This window comes from Pleurodeles waltl, chromosome 5 (genome assembly GCF_031143425.1).
Source record: "Pleurodeles waltl isolate 20211129_DDA chromosome 5, aPleWal1.hap1.20221129, whole genome shotgun sequence".
Taxonomy (NCBI): domain Eukaryota; kingdom Metazoa; phylum Chordata; class Amphibia; order Caudata; family Salamandridae; genus Pleurodeles; species Pleurodeles waltl.
Genome location: NC_090444.1, coordinates 974,371,249 through 974,394,637, shown reverse-complemented (window position 1 = coordinate 974,394,637; position 23,389 = coordinate 974,371,249). Strand labels below are relative to the sequence as shown.

The following is a 23,389-nucleotide window of genomic DNA, read 5'->3' as shown; positions in this document are numbered from 1 at the left end:
ATAGTTATGCTTACCTGGTCCTCTTCGGGGAACTTATAAAGGATAATGCTAAGACACATTCACTGGAACCGGCGCAGAGGCCACCAATCTGGGGTGTAAGGGTGTGATAGAAAATTATGTCAAATATATACTACAGTTTGGGTGAAACTAGGGAAAAGAAAGATCACAAAACTGAAGTTGCCTGCTAAGCCCTTACCCGTCATATTGCACGTCCTCTGATTGCTCTCAAAATGGTATTGTCTCCGGGCTTGTGCAATATATTCAGCTGCTTCTCTTTCTTGTATTTCTCTAATTTTCTTTTGGGCATATTTTCCAAGCAGGTAAACGCCTACAAGAGAAAAGGGCTGCGTGAGTAGAAAGGCAAACTAATGGATTAATAAAGCAGTGCTCAGCAATTCTGCTAAATTACAGACTAGAAACCCCAAAAATATACCCAAACCAACTAGATTTCTGCCCAAAGTAACAGGATTCAAGCAATAAAGAGCCATAAATATATAATGGACAGAAAATGACCACAGCACTCAAACAGTGTACAACTCGTAAGCGTATAGGTACAATCCTGTTTGACTGTACTTCATGACTATTAATCCGAATTAAAGACCTACTGGAACATCAAGAAGAACTTTGAATGATTTATTTACTTACCTGCTACATATAAGATTGTACCTATACGCTTACAATTTGTACACTGTGAGTGCTGTGGTCATTTTCTGTCCATTATATGTTGTGTATTTTATACACTATACTGTGCCTTTAGTTTGTAGGGCACTTGTCCACGCGCACCAGTATTGTTTTTAATACAACTCACCACTGTGGACACCATCTGGATGTGCGATTCCTACCATTTACTATCTTTTTGCTTGCTTAGCCATAAATATATATATATATATATATATATAAAGTGTTAAACTTATTTTGTGTCTACAGGATCATGCTTTAGTCTATATGGCCCACAGAACACCAAGTGAACAAGTGGGAGCAAGAAAGGCACATTTTGTTCTGGCTACTACTAATTATGCAACCATTCTCCTTACAACACTAAAGAGATCTAACTTCACCTCACTCACAGACTAGTTTACTCAAACACCTATAGTCTGAATTATCTAGACTATGTACTGAAAACAGCAGAACAAATAAACAAAATGAACGCCGGCCCTTCGATTCAAGGAAAATGAGAGGGCATACTCAATTCTCATTTGTGCCCCTCCCAATCACCCTCCCCATGGTTGCAATGGCCATTATGCACATTATTATAGATATAAACCACAAACGCATGTATTAAAAAAATATATATACACACACACACATCCAGACAGATATAGAAACTATTTTTCCTTGCAACATAGGCACACTAACACAGCTACATTTCAGCAGAAATGACGTTGACATTTGTCAAGGCTTGGACTAACTTTTGCACAAGTTTCGAAGTTCACCATTTATTTATTTTAATTAAGGAGCACTAATGTGCTTTCTACCACTACTCACACAAGTTTTTATTATATACACACACACACACACACACACATATATATATATATATTTTCTAAAGATGCCCACAATTTAGAAAAAAAAAATCATCCCGTAATACATGCCACCACTATGCGTCCACCCCAACAATCAGGTATGGTAATACATACATACATATTTAAATCACACAAAAGTTGATAAGAGGAAAGCTTGCAAATAGTATAACCACTTAGCAATTGCTTGGGTAGTATTCCAACCCATAATTTTTTGTGTCGACAGTGCTACTCTAGACGGAGGCCTGCCTTAAGCAAATCAGTACACACACTGTTCCTCCTTGGAACAGACCAACCCGAACTCCCAGATAAGGACTCATCCAGAAGGGAGCATAAGCAACCCCAGGCCGTTTTCAGCCTTGTTAGTCCTCATCAGTGAGGTATAACTAGGTTTCAATGGCACACTGACCAAGGGACCCACATCTGGTGCGGCGTATCCTTCGCCACTTAGCCAGATCGACTGCCAGTGGTTAAGACTGATTGTAGGCATTCTTCCCATCTTCTTTTGTATGTTTGATGTGATAAGTAGCCAATGGTATGCCCAGACGTGGGTACAGTGCTAACTGTGCCACTAGAACCACAATATAACTGACTGAAAAGCCCAAATCACAGTGAAACTGGGCTTTACTAGTTGTGTTCTGGTTCAGGGATGACCTGGTTTGGTAGTTCATGCAGGGATCTTTCTTCGGGAGCTAGGTCAAAAGCTGATATGCACATGGCTGGGTCCAAACTCGGGTGGTGGGCGAACGAAAAGTGGGGTTGAATGCTACCTGAGCAATTGGTAGACAGATTTTTACGTTAATAAGAAAATATAAGCCATTTTTCATTTTAGTCCACACAAAATATGTATTCAAAACACAGTTTTCTTCTAAGTGCTTCTTATACATGCTGGAGTTTTGATGCAGCTTTGGGATTGTGTAGATCTGTGCATATTATACAGGCAATGGTAGCATTCGAGTAGGTGGTCAACAAATGAAAAAAAAACACAAACAATAAATCAATTATAAGTAATAATGTCACAAAATAGAAAGACACCCTAATTGCCATAAATCAAATATTGAACAATAAATAGCGAATCAAACCAATAACCAATAAATTACTTGGTGTTATTTCAGAAATTAGTTATTAAGCAATCCCATTTGGGGCTGATTTTTGTGGATTGGAGTGGGGTAACGTGTGGTGGATTAGATTGGAGTGGACTAGACTGCATTGGGGTAAAGTGGACTGGATTAGAGTGGGGTGAGGCAGGAATTAGGGTTAGGCAGACAGGAGTTGGGGGGATTGGAGTGGGCATATTGTTTTTTGGAATCGAGCGGGGCAGACGCGTTTTTTGGAATCGAGCGGGGCAGACGCGTTTTTTGGAATCGAGTGGGGCAGACTGGGGCAGACTCGTTTGGATTCGAGTGGGGCAGACTGGGGCAGACGCGTTTTTTGGATTCGAACCGGGCAGATGCGTTTTTTAGATTAGAGCGGGGCAGACTCGTTTGGATTCGAGCGGGGCAGACTCGTTTGGATTCGAGCGGGGCAGACTCGTTTGGATTCGAGCGGGGCAGACTCGTTTGGATTCGAGCGGGGCAGACTCGTTTGGATTCGAGCGGGGCAGACTCGTTTGGATTCGAGCGGGGCAGACTCGTTTGGATTCGAGCGGGGCAGACTCGTTTGGATTCGAGCGGGGCAGACTGGGGCAGACTCGTTTGGACTCGAGCGGAGCAGACTGGGGCAGACTCGTTTGGACTCGAGCGGAGCAGACTGGGGTAGACTCGTTTGGACTCGAGCGGAGCAGACTGGGGCAGACTCGTTTGGATTCCAGCGGGGCAGACTCGTTTGGATTCCAGCGGGGCAGACTGGGGCAGACTCGTTTGGATTCCAGCGGGGCAGACTGGGGCAGACTCGTTTGGATTCCAGCGGGGCAGACTGGGGCAGACTCGTTTGGATTCCAGCGGGGCAGACTGGGGCAGACTCGTTTGGATTCCAGCGGGGCAGACTGGGGCAGACTCGTTTGGATTCCAGCGGGGCAGACTCGTTTGGATTCCAGCGGGGCAGACTCGTTTGGATTCCAGCGGGGCAGACTCGTTTGGATTCCAGCGGGGCAGACTCGTTTGGATTCCAGCGGGGCAGACTCGTTTGGATTCCAGCGGGGCAGACTCGTTTGGATTCCAGCGGGGCAGACTCGTTTGGATTCCAGCGGGGCAGACTCGTTTGGATTCCAGCGGGGCAGACTCGTTTGGATTCCAGCGGGGCAGACTCGTTTGGACTTCAGAGGGGCAGATTGTTTTGGACTGGAGAGGGGCAGATTGTTTTGGACTGGAGAGGGACAGAATGTGCAAGTTGCCACCCACTTACTGAGAAATGTGGAATATTTCTATTCCAGAATGCACATTTCAACAAAAAAACAAAAAGGAGAAATCTCTCCTGGACTTTCAGGTCTGGTTAACCAAACCAACAGGAGTGGCTAACTTCCATACACTTCCCTTCCAGCCCATCCCTTGATCTAATCAGAGAGGCTCCCATCTGGCTGGGGGTGCACTATCTGTATTTCTCCCTTTGAAAACCAGTTTGGCTAGCCAGTCCACCACCTGTCCTGGCATCTGCAGCAGCAGATCTCCTCCCACCAGGTGGTCCCATTCTTTCAGGCCAGGCCACTTCACTCCTCATCAGAGCAGCTTGGCTTACCCTGTCCAGTGCTGACCAACCAGAAGAGGCTAATCAGAAGATGCTGCTACAGGGCTGCTTTAGGTAACTTTAGGAAAGTAAATTCTTAAACCACTTTCCTGCAATAGTTATTATATATTCAACCATGGCAAGTTGTTGGAATTTTTGTTACTATTATTTTGTGACAGTGAATGGCTGTTATAACTCATCTTGTCAAACGTTAGACTTCTTTAAAGTTTAATTAAGCCTTCTGTGTTAGCCTATGGAGCTAGCAGCACTACAATGGGGAAAATGAAATTGGCAGGTTTTTCCTCATGAGGGCATATAAAACATATTTTATCATGCCCCTGCTTTTAATTACAAGGCACCCTACCCTTGTGGCACCTAGTGCAGGCCTTGCGGGTGACTTGTATGCAATTAAAAGGTAGTTTTAGACTTTGGGAGTACTTTTAATTCCAAAGTCGAATTTGGACAAAATTTTATTTTAAAATGAGCCTGCACTGCAAGGCTGACTCTAAACCGACAGCTGACACCACAGCAGTGCACCCTTAAGTGCCTTAAATCCAGTGGGGCCTTTAAACCTACATGCCCTACCACATACCAGAGACTTGGGGTCTGTGTCTTGTCTCCCTCCTTTTCTTTGGGTGTTTCATGACAGGATTGTTCTTTGATTAGGTTCTAGGTTTGTCCTAAAGGTGAAGTTTATGTTCCATCTTCTGCAAGAAGTGACTCCCCTTGTGTTTTTTCCAGATCCTCAGTCGCCTGAGGAGGTGGCGCTTCATTCACTTCATGTTCAGAGAGTGGTTCTGACCTACCTGGACTGGGTGAAGGAGTTTCGGGTTTCCTCCACTGTGTTTGTACATTTTGGTCCTGCCCATAAGGGGGGGGGAGGGGCGTATGCCACTCAGACCTTGAGCATGTGGATCAAATCTGTGGTTCTGCTGGCATACAAGCAGTTTGGTTTGTCATTTCCTCTGGGGATCCAAGGGAGGTCTACGAGGGGCATGCCCACTTTAGTGGCTGAGAATCAGGGGGCCTCTTTGCAGGAAAGTTGTCTGGCTGCCACTTGGATTGGGGCACATTGGAGTGGGGAAGACTGTTTTGGACTGGAGTGGGGCAGACTGTTTTAGATTTGAGTAGGGTAGACTGGTGTGGGGCAGAATGTTTTGGATTGAAGTGGGGCAAGTTGGAATAGGGTGGGTTGAGAGGATTGAGTTGTAGTGGATTGGACTGGATTAGGGTGAGTGGTCTGGATTGGAGTGGGGTAGACTGGATTGGTCCAGGGTGTATTGAATTGAGTGGGGTGGATTGGATTGTGTAGAGTGGATTTGTGTGCATGAGATTGGGTGGACTGGAGTGGAGTGTATTGCGGGTTTATATGTTAGAGCATAATGTCTGAAATTACACATAAGAAAGAAACAATGTCACTTTGCAAAATTTAGACCAAGATATTCATCATCTTTTGAGAACAGTGTCCACAAGCAAAAACAAAAAAGGAGCGCAAAGCAAAAAAAAAAAAAAAAAAAACTTGTCAAAATGAAGGAAACAAGTTAACTATAGAAAATAAAACTTCTTTTGTTTGGCCTGCTGAGCACCATTTTGCCAGTCACACACCTGCTTGCATGGCCCTCGAAGTTAAAAATAATTCCTCAATCAAGTTGGGAGCTGCTAACAGGCACTAATTTAGTTGAATCAATCAGTCCCTGGTTCCTGCACCACAGACAGGAACGGCATTGATTCTAGGTCTGCAGTGACCAATTACAAGGCTGTAAAGATGATTGCCACAGGCTCTAAGCCCACCGCAGGATTACAATAGTCTTGAAGAGACAGTGCATGCGCAGTATAGCTGTGACCTAAAAAGACATACCACAATGCTGAATGCCTTGCTGTTAGCAGCCAAAAAGGCTGTTTTAGCTAAGTTGGGATCATCCTTGCCACCACACTTGCACAACTGGCACCAATGATTGTTGCTTATACTTGGTATTGGAGAAAAAAAAAACACATACACAATTAAAAGGGGACAAACTACGATTTCAGAAAAACTGGCCACCTATTTTGCATATTTCTCAGGCTACAGGGAAAATCGTGTGCCAGGGGTTACTGAAAGCCCTTCAAATTAAACATGGTCCTAATAGAATGTGAGATCTTGATAGACATTATGCTGCACTGTTCTGGACCAGGACCAACCACAGAGATAATAATTACAGGAATTCAACAAAAAAGATAATCCTGATACGAGTGTCAGTATCATTGTTAGTGGCTATTTAAGAAGAGAATATTAAGAGACTGAATGAGGAGAGGTTAATGGGTTAGGTAAAGTGTTTGTCTTCGGGTCCTATGCATTATTTCCCTCCTTACAGCGAAAAGCAATAATAAAAAGCAAAAAAAGTTGGATAACTATCATAGTGAACGTATATACTTAATTGTATTCTCAGTGATGTACTTCATTATGTAGCTTGTATAGCATTTAGTAAGAAAGCTGCTTTAACTGACACCATGTTTGTGAGGGTCACAGTAGATGATCGCCTCGTGGTCCAACCCCTTATGGCTAGTATTTACCGAAAATCCTATTGCCATTACAGCGACAGAATGATTTTGAGAAGGACAAAATCCCAACACAGAGTGCCTATTTTTCTTGCTGCCCCCACCGCTCTCGCACTATGCAAAAATGAACGAATATATATACATAAAGCGGCCTTTCAAAAGCGTTGCTTGTCCACATCTGGTGCAGAGAATGCGTGTCAGTAAAAACAAAACAAACAAAAAAAAACGAGCACACCATCTTTGATTTCTTTTACATTTACATTCTAACTTGTATGCTGAAAGAAATGAATCATAATTATTCCACGTAAATGTAATATTATAACGCCTTAAAGTGTTCGCGGTTTTGTTTGATCGAAGGGAACTGGCGCACCCGAAACCCGTTAAGTCTGCCCCATCACTCCCTTTGATCATACTGAAAAGCGGCTCGACATTACCTGGGGATTTTAGCAGTGCCTAAGCGACATATATAGTACCTGCGATGGGTTAGAGAATTGCATAGATTATTATTATGTTATTTATTGTGATAGGTTGGAATACGATATTTCAGTAACAGTGAAATGTGGACCGTCCGAAAGAGGGTGCCTTTGAGAGCAGCAGCATCTATTTACTTCTACGTACATGTCGAGGATATCTTCCAAAAACTATATATTGCCTCGAGGTGGTTTTAAACGTCGTGCCCCGGCCGGTGCTACAGTCACTTGCCTTTTGGGGGGCGAGTGGAGCCTGGACAGAGTTAAACACATTGTCGCATCGTCACCAGCATAGCCCCATGCACTTCAGGACATATACATTTACTGCTAATACCTGAATCAATCTAAACTAACCCGAGACAACATTGTTGCTCCACTCCGGTAGCATAGTGCCTGGGGAAGGCCATGAGGGATGTGTTCATAATTCCGTCCATTTAATTCACAAGCGCTAATTTGTTACTGTCTACTGTTCGACTGTACTTAATTCCAAGAGCAGCAACAAACACTATCAGGGGCCGGATTAAATAACCACCGGGTAGACTACAGCAAGAACAAAAGAAGAATACCTCAGCAGACATAAGCACCTCTGTGGGCCTGATGCAGAGCTGCGTCTATGCAACCATGAATATCATCAGGGCTAACTCAATCTTTCGTCTTTTTGAGGCTATTGAAACTAGTACATGTAATGCTTGTTTTCTAATCATTGAGAAGCACGGTATTTTCTATATCATATTATTAAATTAATGGGTGTCAGCAAAAACGCGATTTTCACTAAATAAGAGCCACATATGCATTCTTTTGGCTACACATCTCACTGGTTACGTATTTGGCTTTTCCTTACATTTAAAAAACAAGGCTTGAGTCAGCAGCCGTCTTAGTGCTTCTTTGAAATCATGTTTCACCTTTGTAGAATTTTCTTAATCCTATACAAGTGGGGACACTGGCAGAATTTAGAGGTGGCTGGCCCTGTAGCGTGTTTATTCTAGGGTGTACAGAAGGAATGTAGGATCAAATAAACTTACCATAAAAAACGTGTGACAATCACAGTTTGGAAGACTAGTTTAAAAACCTTTCTTGTGGCAATCAATAACAACTGGTACAATAGCAACATTCCACATCGAAGTATTACAGAATATTCAATATTACAAAATGAATACTAACAAAAAAAGTGCAGCCAAATTGGTTTTGTACAGATAGAACATTTTTTTAAAGACCCAGCATAGACAGAAATAACCTTCTATTATGCAATGCTCTTAAGGCAGTTCATGGCAGCGTGCAGGATTTTTGTAAATTTCTCAAACCGGGCAAGGTCCATTAGTCTGTTGGTACTTGGACAGTATGGCCAGGCCTTACAAGTGTAAAGCAACTGCAGTGTGGAGTGGGGAACTTTATATCCATTGATTATGTTTGTTGCCTGCAATGATGCCACAATCCAATTCAACTCAGATTCCATCTGCATGAGGCACTCAATCTGTGGCATGTGTCACAAACCTTTCACAACAGAACATGTTAGCTATTGAAGAAGTAATGTTTTTTTATAGGGTAAATGTCAAGACACAGTAGAAGGAAGCATCAGGCAGAGGGATTACAACTCCACTCATATTATCCTATTTTGTCTTTAGTAATGTGGCCCGATATATGAACATAGGATCGCAGTTCATGCCACCTCGTGCACTGCTGTACCTGATGCAAATCTTTACTATGTCAGTGAAATACATGGCGGTAAAGAGATTAACCTGGCACCAAGCTGCATCCTAGGACTGCAAAAACGATTGACTAATGTATTCCACTGCACGTACATTATCTTACAACCACACAAATTAACCTCTTAAAAAAACAAAATCAATGACACACAGAACCTCTGATACCACTCATCCCTTCACAGTCCACCAAAATCCTAACCTACATAAATCTGAATCCATCTATACCTTTAACCCCCGGGTGCTGAGGACAGCCTGTGGCTGTCTTCAGCCATGGTGGTCACATGCGGAGGACAGCCCCCAGCCATCCTGGCACCCAGCTGTTTTGGAAGCGCTGCTGGTGCTCCCTCCACTGCCCCTGCAACATGTCTCAACTGGGGGGTGGTAGTGGAAGAGCTTCACCCAACAACCCCCCCCCCCCCCCCCTTTGGCGATCTGATGACATCAGCACGCACACGGCATACCAACATCATCAGATGGTGCCAGTGACGTGCTGGCAGGCATTTCCGTCCAGTGTGTCCAGGGATTTTGTATGGGAGTGTACCCTTGGGCAAGAGTAGCTCTCTTTGGGGGCTATATTATTTTTGTATTTCACCACAGTGCAATGCCTTGCATAGTGATGAACTTCTAGCAGTGACATTTTCAGAGAGGTTGTTGGGACCGCAAGTCTTCTGCATGTCTCTGGAGAGTGCGCTTCCACAACCTTATGGTGATCTACAGGCAAGTCACTTAAACTTTATTGCATGGTTTCTAGATCCCTACCTCAGTGAACATGCCAATCATGCATGTTCTCTGAGGATCTCCCTTTTAACATGGACTGAGACCCTAGAGCTTAGCTCTGAGGTCGGGGGCGGGAAGCATGCATGGTGCCCCCCTATTTCACAGAGAGTGACTACTGCCCTCTCTACCAAGGCGGTGGCAGCAAAAAATCTATAGGCTGGGATACCTGTACCCTTGGTGGGCGGGGGGTAGCTACTACCCACCCTGCTTATCAAGCCTGTTAAGTCTTTTTTGCCTGTGGTCCTGTTGCCTTTGTCTACCCGGGATGTGTGTTTGAAAGCCAGTGGATTCCCTAGGGGAGAATGGTGAGGTGAGCTATTGTGTTTAATGTGAGCGGAGCTGTTCTGCTTGACATTCCAGCTTCTTCATGCCCCTCCCTATTCCTTGGAGAAGCCATGCTTGTTTTTAAATAAGCCTCCAGGTGGACCAGGTCCCAGGGGCACGGTTTTCTTTTTAATGGGGGGGGGGCAGGGTCCTGGCCCCCCATAGCCCCAGGAACCACCACCTCCCCGGGGCGATAAATGAAGCATGTGAGGGGGGCTGCATGTCCCCCACATGCGCCCCGGGGTCCACCACCCCCGGGGCATTACAGGAATTGGGTGTGGGGAAAGGGGTGCACAGGTCACCCCGCAGCCTCAGTGACCACCACCTCCCCGGGGCAGTTAACCAATTAGGTGTGGGGGGCCAACCTCTCCCCCCCCCCCCAGCCCCAGAGATCACCAACTCCCCAGGGCTATATTAGAAATAATTATAGGGGGTCCATTTCAGACCCCCATTAGCCCCGGGGACAATCACTTCCCCGGGGCTATACATGTAGGAGGGGGGCCGTGCAGTCCCCCTCATGGAGCCATTGACGGCCCTGGGGACCACCACCACCGCACAGGCCCAGCTCCAGCTATGTTCCGGGGTGTCCACTCTCGGGACATAGCTGTTTGCTGTGGCTTGGCTGCAGCCAAGTCAGAGCAAACACTCCACTTTTTGACAGCGGGACGCAGTCAATAGGCAATTTTCATCTCTGTTTGCAGACATACATGAAGCTTTGCTTCAGCAGGCAGGGAGCTACTGTCAAAAGCAGCTCTTTAATTGCTGAAGCAATGGGACTGCGGGGGAGGCCTTGAGGCTTCCCCCGCAGTCCCAGATAGCCTGTAAAGGGCTTAGTAAAAAAATAAATAAAAATGAATAGTCAGGGACTGCAAGGGAGGCATTGAGGTTTCTCATGAGGCCCCAGATAGCCCTTAAAGGGCTAAAAGAAATGATGAAGAAAAAAATTAAATAGCTCAGTGTGAAGGTCGCAGACCTCCAGACTGAGCGTTTAGAGTCCACATCCAGGTGTGTACCTGGTCGTTTCACTCTTTTTATTATTATTATTTTTTTTATTCATGTTTAAGGCTCATACTGAAAGGTAATCTTACTCTTTTTTTCATTGACAAATGCATTTTTCTTTTCAATATGTGCAGAAATATCTCATTGTAAATATATCATCCATCAAAGCCTAAAAACTCTCCCTATCATTCTCTCTGTCTTTCAATGTCACTTGCACCCACTCAGACCCTTACGCAGCCACTCACAGACCCACTCAGACCCTCCTGCACCAACTCACAGCCCCAGTCAGACCCTCAAATACCCACTCACAGCCCTAGTCAGACCCTCACACACCCACACACTCACATACCCACTCAGACTTGCATACACGGAACCACAGACCCACCGACACCCTCACGCAGCCACTCACACACCTGTGCAGACATTGACACACCCACTAAGACAGGTATGCACACACTCTCACCTCCAGAGACACCATCTTAAACCTATGATCACACCCAGGGAGAGATAGGCTGCGGCCAACTCCTGCCGCGCACAGCCATAGGGCTGTGTGCAGAGTAAGGTTGGGTGGTTGGTCTCAGGAACTGACTGCACGTCAGGCCTTGCGGGCAACCCCTACTGCACACAGGCAAAGGCCGTGCACGGTGGAAGGTTGGGTGTTTATATGGGGTTGGCCTCAGGGCCTAGCCACAGGCCAGGCCCTGTGGCCACCTGCCGCCAGGCACAGCCGTCGTGGTTGGATTAACGTTTAGTAATGAAAATTACTATACTGAAAAAAAAAGAAAAATTCACTGAAAAAAAACAAAGGTTACAGGGATGTTATAGTTAGGGTCACATTTTAAACGTACAAAACCATAGAAATTCACCAGTTATAGTTGCAGTTATCTCAGGTAACTATAACTTATGCCCTAAGGTAACTATAACTTGCGGGCTCGCCATGCACTGCTAATCTACCCACAAATTACAGCACTCCTGACATCTTTGATAACATCAGTCATCATATCAATGTAATATTTGCAGTAAAAAAAAATATGAAAAACTGTGCATGTAACAGGGTCGATGTCATACAATGTGCCCAATTACTGCCCAGCCAGATCGTCCTGCCTAAGAAATAAAGAGAAAAGGTAGTCCAGAAACTATACCGAAAACATGGCACCTCGATTGTTTTCAGTAGTTGGCCGGTGCGCTCGAGGCGGGCTAAACACCGGAAAACGCATGACGTATGCATGCCTTTCACTAATTAAATCAAGAAAATTTAAAAAGGCAAGCCCACGAACCAACTGAACTAATGGCCAGGACATGGGCATGGTTAAAAGCCCACAGAGAGATTACACCACTGACAAAGAGCTTTGCGCGCTCGACCCCAACATTCGTCAGTGCTGTAAGGAAATGCAGCGAGCTAGGCTTGCATTATTGACAGTGGTTCCAGTACACAAAAATCGTACACATTTGCACTCTGACAATATGAGGCTTCTTACAATGCTCGCAGAATACTCCCCAAGTACAGGTGAAATCCTGACAACAAGATTGGTGATTTTGCTTTCAACGTAAAATTAACACACACAAAATTGCAAAAAAAACAAAAAAAAGATAGTGTTTTTCCAAACTGTTACAGAACTTTTTCTGAGGCATGTTTTAGTAAATGTGTTGGACACATGTCAATGTTTAAAAGGAAACTTAGGGAGAATCCGAATAAAACCGTAATGGGCAAAATGAAAACAACCCAGGGCCCAAATCTTAAAGTAAGACACTAAAGTTCACCCACAGATACATGCCCATAGATTGATGCAGATTTAAGCCTTTAGGGAATTCACAAAGTTTACCAAGTATGGCTGGAACCCTTACTTCAGGCATACTTTTGTGAATCCCATTTTTGAATGAGAAAATGTACATGGCTACATGTTTCCATCTCGACATGTCCACTCAACCTTTCAACCTATTGAGGTTGATTAAAATTAATAACACTGAGTTGGATAACAATAAACATCCATTTTAGTGCCAAGAGACCCAGGGTGAACACGTGCTTTACAGGAATATACAACTTATCGTAGGTTATAGTTGCTCATGTGAAAATCTGCTGAGCTAATGCAAGTTCACTTCTTTGCATCTCTTTTTTTCCCCCCAACCTAGAAAAAGTTCTACCCCTGATCCTGTCAGAAGTAAACTGCCAACATTTTCTAGTGTGGAAGAGACTAAGAGACTGGAAAGGAGTTGATGAACACCCTTCAACATGCAAGTTAGTGGGTGTTCAGCCTCACAGGGCATCCCGTCGATGGCACTACAGCTTTCGTCCTTTTTCAGACCCTGTATGTCGATAAGCAGAAATGTGCTAAAATCTGGGCCATGTTGGAATACAAACCCTGATAGAACATGGGCATAATCTGATAGATTGTTATCAGAGCCCTCATATAATGAGAACATTTCCTTGATCTGTCACCTCACTGTGAGACGCCAAAAGGGCCACTTGGATTTTTTTTTTTTTTTTTACAGAATAAGTAAATCTCTGACGCATCACCTCTCTTAGGCAAGTAGATAGTTTTAAAAATTCCATGCCCAAGGACACTATTAAAATTGCGATAGATGTTACCAACTTACAGTGACATATACATTGAGGCCTGTCATGTTTCACTGTTAATTTTGAAATTGATTGAAGTATTTCAAAACCTTTCAATGAGCTTCCCTAAAATATGTAATGATGGATTCTTAACTTTGTGCCTGTCAATAAAGCCTTTTCATGACCTTGTTTATACCAAATTACGTTTCCTTGTCAATTTTGTCACTGCCAATGGAAGTTTAGCAATTCAATTGAATGAGTGAGTCTTTCTACCTTTCTTTTACTTTTAACATGCTGCAAGTGCAGCTTTAAGACCAACTTGCAGGGTCTGCACACTCCAGTAGCACTAGCTCCACGAGTGTTTGAAACTGAAAAATGTCTCCCCTGGTCATCAATATATTCCCCTAGGTGACTTTGGGCAACATTTCAGAAAAACTTACAGGTGTGGGCTCTCTCGAGATGCTACTACACCTCTGGAAGTCCTCAAAACACTTGCAGAAATGTTGGTGGTGCCCCTGCCCTTTCTGAGGGACCCCAGCGACCATTACGCAAACTTTTTAACCCTTTGCGGAGACTTATAGGGCACTACTTCCTCAACTGATCAGGCCGCAGGGGCTTACGGGGTGATTCCCCAGGCACGCAGTCGTGCTCCTTTCCCTTCACTTTATAAACTGGTGCTTTGGCTGGGTGTCCTTATTTATTTATTATTTAGTGGCGACCAAGGTACAGGGAGGCCCGGAGGTTGGGCTCCTGTTGCACTACTCTGTGCTGCCATGGCACTTGGCATTTGGACCCTCCCGTCTGTGTGTGCAGATGGTGTGCACCCCTTGCTTTAGCCATGGCATGGTTGGTCAGCTAAATGCGCGGGGGGGGGGGGGGGGGGGGTAGTGTCCAAAAGAACAGAAGTTTGTGTAACGAGTTCTTTAGTGCCATAAATAAAAGATCAGTTCTGCCTAGTTTTAACTATGTCAACTAGAAGCAATCTATTATTTGGTTTTACAACACAGTGCATATAAGTGTGGCCAATTGGACAAGCGCAAATATTGTAATATTGTCTAGCAGAAACCGTGTATAACTGGAAGAGAAGACAAACAATATTTACTAAAGTGTGGAAATGTCTTGGCACCACGTGGTAACATGAGGTTGCAACGACAGGGAAACTTGCCTCGCTATGGCATCAGCAACGTTCTAGACCTCGAGTAACATGCATTCTGATTAAACAAAGCAGTTAACGTTTAAAGATTGAAATATAACAACAATACTGGCATTCCTATAAAGTATTTCTCCATTGGATCCTTCACCACACATTTAGTGATTTGCACTTAGGAGCCTGAATTGAACAGCAGTTTCCTACTGTGATATTAAATATTAAACTGTGCTCACGCACAGAAACAAGCAATTGCCGCAGACTCCTTAGGCCAAATAGCAAATCAAACATCCAAAGAGCATTACAAAAGTAGGAACAAGGTGCACCTATGTTTAACCCCTTGGGTGCCGGGGACGAGCTTGATATGTAGGCAAAGACCAGCTTGTCCTGCACCCGGCCCAGGGGGATGAGCCAGCACACCCCTGTGGGCCACCCACCTCCCTCCCATGGGCAGGGATGGCAAGGGAAATCGCTTCCCCTACTACCTCCGGGGACCCCCCTCACCAGTGATGTTTGATGACATCAGCGCGTAATCGTGCGCTGACCTGAGAGGTCACCTCCATTGCGCTGGAAGCCATGCTTCCAGCGTGATCCTTGTTCCTCGGGATGGGTGCAGGGGAGGTTGGAGAAGCATGAAAAGGAAAGGAAAGGAAAGGCTTTTCATTTCCTTTCCATTTCTCTCTGAGCATTCCTGAAGCATGATCGTATTAAGATCATATGCAGGAATGTCCACTAGACACCAGGGAGTTTGTTTACTTTTTGTGAACAAATAAGGGGGGGCGGCCCCTTGGGCAAGGGTCTCTCCCCAAGGGGGCAATTTATTTCTAGGCTATTTCTGCCCCCCTTGGGGGAAGATTGGCCTATTTTGATTAGAGGCCAGGGAATTAAAAAAAAACACAGAGGGGTGGGAGCTGCCAACCAATATAGGCATGGTTATGCCCCCCACCCCAACTGAAGAGGCTACAGTCTTTCAGCCCCCCCTGCAAACAAAAGGATCTTATCCCAATGGCAAGCAAGAGGATATTGGATTATTTGGAGTTTTGATTTTACATTTGGGCCAAGAGAGCATGACTAACTCTCAATATTGTCCCATTTGGAATGGTGAGCAGCTGCACGTTTTGGACTTAGGGACGCTGCCACCTAGAAAAATCTACCAGACCTATACACATATCTGAAAACTAAACATCTGGGTGAGTCCAGGGTGGTGTGCTTCACATGCACCCCACACCATTTTCTTACCCATAATGCCCTGCAAACCTCCAACTTTGCTTTAAATCATGTATTTTCCCTACATTTTTGTGATGGAACCTTCCGGAATCTCCAGGAAACCACACAATTCATACCTCCCAGCATAGTTGCATCTATACCGATAAAATTCTGCCCCACTTGTATGCCTAAAAATGTTTTGTTTTTTTTCCAAACTGCCCTTTTGGACCCGCTTTGGTTCCCTCTCAATTTCGACATGTTTTTGGCCCATCCACTATCACAGGCACTTGGCCCACCTACACAAGTAAGGTATCACTTTTATTGGGAGAGTGAGAGGAACATTGGGTGGTAGGAAATTTGTGCCGGGGTGGTGATCCCACACAGAAATGAAAGGAAAATGTGATTTTTTGTTGTTGCTAAATTTGAGGTTTGCTGAGGATTCTGGGTAAGAAAACACTGGGGGAATACATGTAAGTCACAACTCCCTGGACTCCCTCAGGTGTCTAGTTTTCAGAAATGTCTGGGTTTGGTAGGTTTCCCTAGATGGCTGCTGACCCCAGGACCAAAAAAACGCAGGTGCCCCCTCTCAAAAACAGGTAGTTTTGTAATAGATAATTTTGATGTGTCCATGTTGTGTTTAGGGGCATTTCCTGTTGCGGGCACTAGGCCTACCCACACAACTGAGTTACCATTTTTTAATCGGGAGACTTGGGGGAATACTGGTTGGAAGGAAATTTGTGGCTCCTCTCAGATTCCAGAACCTTGCAGCAGCGTAATGTGAGGGAAAAGTGTTTTTTCAGACACATTTTGAGGTTTGCAAAGGATTCTGGGTGCCACAACTTGGTGAGAGCCCCACAATTCACCCCATTCTGAATTCCCCTAGGTGTCTAGTTTTAAAAAAAAGGTATAGGTTTGCTAGGTTTCCCTAGGTGCCGTCTGAGCTAGAGGCCTAAATCCACAGCTAGGCACTTTCCATTAAACACGTCTGTTTCCAATGTAAAAATTTGATGTGTCCATGTTGCGTTTTGGGGCGTTACTTGTGTTGGCAGGCCTCGTGTCCTCAACAGGAGAGGTACCATTTTTATTGGGCGACTTGGGGGGCTGGGTGGAAGGTAGTTTGTGGCTCCTCTCAGATTCCAGAACCTTGGAGCACCGAAACGTGAGGGAAAAGTGTTTTTAAGACAAATTTTGAGGTTTGCAAATGATTCTGGGTGCCACAACCTGGTGAGAGCCCCACAAGTCACCCCATTCTGAATTCCCCTAGGTGTCTAGTTTTCAAAGATGTATAGGTTTGCTAGGTTTCCCTAGGTGCCGGCTGAGCTAGAAGCCAAAATCCACAGCTAGGCACTTTGCAAAAAACAGGTCAGTTTTCTTTGGGAAAATTTGATGTGTCCACGTTGTGTTTTGGGGCATTTCTTGTCGAGGGCACTAGGCCTACCCACACAAGTGAGGTGCCATTTTTATCGGGAGACTTGGGGGAATTTCTAAGTGGAAGGATGTTTGTGGCTCCTCTCAGATTCCAGAACTTTCCATCACCGAAATGTGAGGAAAAAGTGTTTTTTTGCCAAGTTTTGAGGTTTGCGAAGGATTCTGGGTAAAAGAACCTGATGAGAGCCCCACAAGTCACCCCATCCTTGATTTCCCCTAGGTGTATAGTTTTTAAAAATGCACAGGTTTGCTAGGTTTCCCTAGGTGCCGACTGAGTTAGAGGCCAAAATCCAGTTAAGCACTTTCTAAAAAACATGTCCGATTTCAATGTAAAAAATGTGATGTGTCCATGTTGCGTTTCCTGTCGCGGGCACTAGGTCTGCCCACACAAGTGAGGTACCATTTTTATCTGGAGACTTGGGGGGGGGGGGGCACAAAAGAGAAGAACAAGTGTTATTGCCCCCTGCCTTTCTCTACACTGTAAAACAGTGTGTAAAAAAGTCTATTTGAGAAATGCCCTGTAATTCACATGCTAGTTTGAGTACCCCGGAATTCAGAGAAGTGCAAATAACCACTGCTTCTCAACACCTTATCTTGTGCCCCTTTTGAAAACACAAAGGTTTACTTGATCCCTTTTTTCACTCTTTATGTTTCACCAAATGAATTGCTGTATACCAGGTATACAATGAAAACCCATTGCAAGGTGCAGCTCATTTATTGGCTCTGGGTACCTAGGGTTCTTGATGAACATCCAAGCCCTATATATCCCCACAACCAGAAGAGTCCAGCAGACGTAACAGTGTATTGCTTTCAAAAATCTGCGATAGCTGGAAAAAGTTATAGAAGAAAACGTGGACAGAAAGTGCTCTTTTTTCACCTCAATTTCAATATTTTTTTTTGTTAGCTGTTGCTTTCTGTAGGAAAACCTTGAAGGATCTACCCAAATTACCCCCGGATGAATTCAGAAGTTTGTCTACTTTTCAGAAATGTTTAGCTATCTGGGATCCAGCATTTGTTTCCCACCCATTTCTGTTACTAACTGGAAGGAAGCTGAAAGCACAAAAAATAGTAAAAATGGGGTATGTTACAGTAAAATGCCAAAATTGTGTTGAAAATTTGGTTTACTGATTCAAGTCTTCCTGTTCCTGAAAGCTGGGAAGATGGTGATTTTAGCACCAAAAAACCCTTTGCTGATGCCATTTACAGGAGGGAAAAAAACACACGCTTTCTTCTGCAGCCCTTTTTTCCCCATTTTTCTGAATAAAACAAATTTTAGCTGTATTTTGGCTAATTTCTTGGTCTCCTCCAGGGGAACCCACAAACTCTGGTTATAGAATCCCTAGGATGTTGGGAAAAAAGGCCGCAAATGTGGCGTGGATAGCTTATTTGGACAAAAAGTTATGAGGGCCTAAGCGCAAACTACCCCAAATAGCCAAAAAAAGAGGTTTGGCACAGAAGGTGGAAAAGGCCTGGCAGTGAAGGGATTAAGATGGGTGAAAAAAACGTATTTTATATTTACCTGAAATTTTCCATATTTGGAACTTACTTTAGTGTTTTTCCTGCAAGCAAAAAATTTTACCTTTCTATTACCACTGAACAGTGTCCTTGCTCCTTAAAGAGCACAGCACCACGAAACCCTAAAACCAGTGATGCAGATTTAGTCAATAGGCCATTGATTTTTTGGCATCCTGCAATCAGGGCCTTTCCCTTTAGGATGGAATATATTTCCAGAGAAAACCTTTATTTTTAACCCCCCTTTAAAAGAAAAATTGATTTGGGGAGGTTACAAAATGGTTTGCAAGATGAGAATTTAAAGAGGGCTGGTACATGTGGCAAGCTACCTGAATAGGTCTGTCCGCCTATATATTAAGTGCAACCTGCATCCCACAGGCTCTGCTAGTCAGCTGTGTATTGTATTCGTGCCTATGTTGTACAAGGCTTTCAGATGTTTCAGTCCACTTGTAAATAAAGAGCACTGGCCGTTCCATTACTACTATTTAAAGATGGACCCTCACCGGTGCCCCCGGGCAAAACTGACTGAATTATGCAGCAGGAACGGCAGATTAAGTGTCATATCCACAGACTAACGAAAAACTATCAAACAAGGTTCTGTGGCAATATCTAGCTAGTTTAACATTTTAACCAACACTCATACAAATGAATCCCAATAATAAAGAAAAACGGGCCTGCTCGGCGATTTAGCGAACCAGGAAAATAAAGCACATACAAAACCAGAAAAGTTTTTCAGAAAGTAAACGTAACACATTCAACAGATGCTCTTTAAAACGGTACTAGCTAACAGTTAATGATTTTGTTTTACATAGAAGGGCCGGAACGGCAATTAACGGAGTAATTTAGTAAGTGCATCCAAAGCTGCACTCTACTACCAACAAACCTACGTGTACACACGTCTTGTGAAAAAGGTGCATGTGTTGTATTCTGCTCTCTCCTGCTATGTTTTAAAATTAGTTTTCTAAAAGTCGGTGTCTGGTTTATTCTCTTCACTGAGCTCGCAAATTACCAAATCCATGTATGTGTACCTCTTCCAACCCAGGTATTTTCTTCCCATTCTAAAATCTATGTTCGTAGTTTTAAAATGGGTTAAAAAGGACGATAAATCCCAGCATGCAACGCAAAAAAACAGACTGGATAAGCAACTCAAACGAAACTGGGGACGTTAAGGGATCCGTCCTCATAGATTGGGATCTGTGGTTCTATTTCTTTCTACCTTGAAACCGGACTTAAAGAACAGCATTATACATCAAATGTATACTTCACTCTTAAGTAGTATATCTAGGAGGCATTTTGAAATCAAGGCATTAAACTTCAGAAGGGCTTTAACAGACAACTCGCATTCTTCAAATACCTGCCACTTAAAGAACATGTTCTCTTAACATTAATTGGCTTGCACAGTGAAACAGAAACATTTTCAAGACAAAAACACAAACATTATTTCCGCAGCGTTTTAATTATATTTTAAAACGTGTGTCTGTGGTATACTGCATTAGAAAAAATATATTTTGGGTCACATTCTTAGCTTTTAAATAAATAAATATACCAATCACATGAGAAACTTTAGAAACGTCAAGACACATTGCATTTGCAAACACGGCGTCTTTTGTCCATTTTCATCAAAGCTTTTTTGGTGGAACTCTCTACAAGTTATAAGAAAGGAAATGGGTTATGTGGTAAAATTGCAAATGTAGAATTAAGGACAAAAACGGTCATCACCAAATTCAGGAAATGCATTCTAGTCTACGCCTTTGTCTGAATCCCTTTTTGACATATGCGGAGCTGTACGTTGCCAAGGTGAACTAGAAACAGCACAACTATGAATATGACAAACCTTCCTAACTAGTGAGTTCGCATCTCCCGATTAATGGCTTTTTGTCTTTGTCCATCAAAATGTGGGTGACAAAACATCAGCTTAGGGCTGCTAAATTATGATTAGAACCCATGCAAAGGAAGTCTCCCTATCTAGCAAGTGCTGACTACGTTAACGAACATACACAATATCATGCTAGACGATCTCAAAACAATGCTAGAAAGGGTTTACAAGCAGTTGCATAAAAATGTGCGGTTCTAGTAATGAGCAAAGATCATTAACAAACAACTGTGCAGTCATTTTATATGCATTCTAAGCATACTGCAGACCACGGGTAATGCTTGGAGGAACTCTGGTATCTCATCACTCTTTGCAGGCGAGAGCTTCTTAAGGTAACTGGATCAGCCAAACTGTTGCTCTCACAAGTGTATTTTCTATGGCTGTTACCACTGACTCAATTGCCAATCGACCTTCGATCTTGATAACCTTTGGTATGAGACCACAGTTAGAATCCAGGACAGACAACAAGGCAGATGCCCGGAGCTGTTCTTGCAGATGCCTAGAACTTTCAGGCCCCGGTCTATGGAGATCTTTAGCTCCACTTCTGCCTATAAGAAGATATCCCTAACTATGCCTATTGGTGACACCTAGGGAACTGTCCTGCCTGTGGAGAGCTACAACTGAGTTTACTGGGAACTGCATGTGCTAGATAAATCTGCCACTGGGATCTGCTCTGGTGGCTTAGAACTGCGTATCTTCAGTGATCAGTCTATGGCTCTGCCTGCGGGAGATATTTCTGGATGTGGTGAGCTAGCCGTGCCTGCATGGACACCTGTTCAGGTCTCTGCAAGGAACATGTAGAAGGCTCTCTGGGGAGAGTCACTCATATTAACAGGGAGTCTTCCAGAATCCAAAAGGCTGGAAAACCGAATACACAGAGGAGTCACCAGGTGAGGGGAAAAACAGGGGACACGAGAGAGAGAAAGAATGAGGGATGAAAGTAATGTGAGGGGAGAAGATTGACCAAAGGAGGAGAGTTATAGGGCGAGACAAAATAACAATGTAGAGAGACAAAAAGAGAGAAAATGACGAGAGTGAGAACGAAATGGACAAAGGGAGGATGGGAAAGAGTTGAAGGGAGAGACAAATGGGGAAGAGCAAGAGAAAAGGAGAGTGAGAGGAGAGGAGAGGAAAGAACCAAAAGGGAAAGGGCTGAGGCTGGAGGCGAGAAACAAAAAGGAGCAGGGTAAAGAGGGAAAGAGACAGAAAGAAAGACAAACGGAGGAGGGGATGTGGCAAAAAGGAGAGAAGGAACAGGAGTTCGACCATAAAGAAACAAATGGAGATGGGTCCCAGGGAGAGACAAAAAGAAAACTAGCAGAGGAGGGAGCAAAGAAGTGCTAGAAAAGGAAAGAGATGAAAGAGGATGGCAAGAATTTAGGAAAGGGGGGATAATCCAGGAGAAAGAAGATGGAGAGAGAAATGACAGAGAGAGTGGAAAAGGAAGAACAAACAATTGGGACTGGAGCAAGTAAAGGAAGGACAGTAAAGGCACAGCATAATAGGGTAGAAGACAAAACTCAAAAGCTTAAATATAAAAAAGGAGAAGCTCAAGGAAAGACTGACTGACAAAGAGAGGAATGGAAAGTGTATAACAGGAAGTGAGGGTTTCAAGAGTTACAGGTGCCGTATGTTGTGCTGGTTGAATAAAGATGATACTTTCTTCACAAAGACCTTGCTTTGAGGATCATTGCTACAAGATTTGGCAACAGAGTTAATCAACCCCTGGCCCCATCTACTACTGTAATTCTAGCTACTCGGGTGTACCAGAGTGTGTTTACCAATGGATTTTAGCCAGTATAAGTATATGCAATTTAGGAGAGTCATAACAGAGGAATTCGGCAACTGCTTACTAATCCTTCCAGTCAGACCATATTTGTGGATTGTGGCTGTAGCAGTTGCTTTGTGAAAGTTAGCCCTTACGCACAGTTCCTGTTTTGATTTGAAGTTGAGCCATATGCAATGCATTTCTTTCTTCACTTTATTAAGATAGTAGTTTACGAAGAACATATGAAAAAAAAATTCACAACTACATTTCCCATGGAACACTGGGAATAAGTCCACAGTAACCACAGTCCAATCATAACTTGGTCTGCTGTGTACAAGTGTATGATGTCCCTTCCTGTTCCTCTTTCTTCACTGCTCACCAGTTAAGTCATTGCGTTTTCTTAACTACGCTTCATTAATGGTTATTGACATTGTTTTGATGATTTAATTATATATGAGGGACCCGTGAACCTTCTCAGGCATGGTAGTCTTTCAGCTAGAGCTGACTTCTCGATATCTCGCAGGTCCTGAGGAGGCGCTCTCGTGTGCTTACAATGGTCGTGTCAGTTGTGTTGCGGCCTCGTAGAACTGCTTTTCTCCAGTGCTCTAACAGAGCTTGCAAGAGCGTCAGGGGAAATTCTCTGAGGAATTTCTGTCAGTTTCCTCACATTTATTTCCCCTGCCAACCCTTGCCCTTACACCGCTAGAGTGGGTGCTGTTCCCCTTAACTCGCAAGGTCTCCCAATAAGATTTTAATTCCACCTGGTGGCAATAACTCATTTTACAACCATTTACACGGTTGTAAACACCTGCGAGGTGGCTGCCCAGTGTACGTTTTTGCGTATAATTTTATTTTGGTGAACTCACTCTCATAAATAATGGATCACCTTAGTGACCATGAATATTCATCCAT

At 43.9% G+C, this 23,389-nt stretch overlaps 1 protein-coding gene across 1 annotated transcript in view; it reads right to left on the bottom strand.

Annotated features, from left to right (window-relative positions):
• The window catches only part of PEX3 (peroxisomal biogenesis factor 3), a 137,158-nt gene that overhangs the window by 99,718 nt on the left and 14,051 nt on the right, over positions 1 to 23,389 (bottom strand). The window contains exon 2 of the mRNA XM_069235121.1: positions 197 to 328. Coding sequence (XP_069091222.1) covers positions 197 to 328 — 132 coding nt within the window. The remainder of the gene's footprint in view (positions 1 to 196; positions 329 to 23,389) is intronic.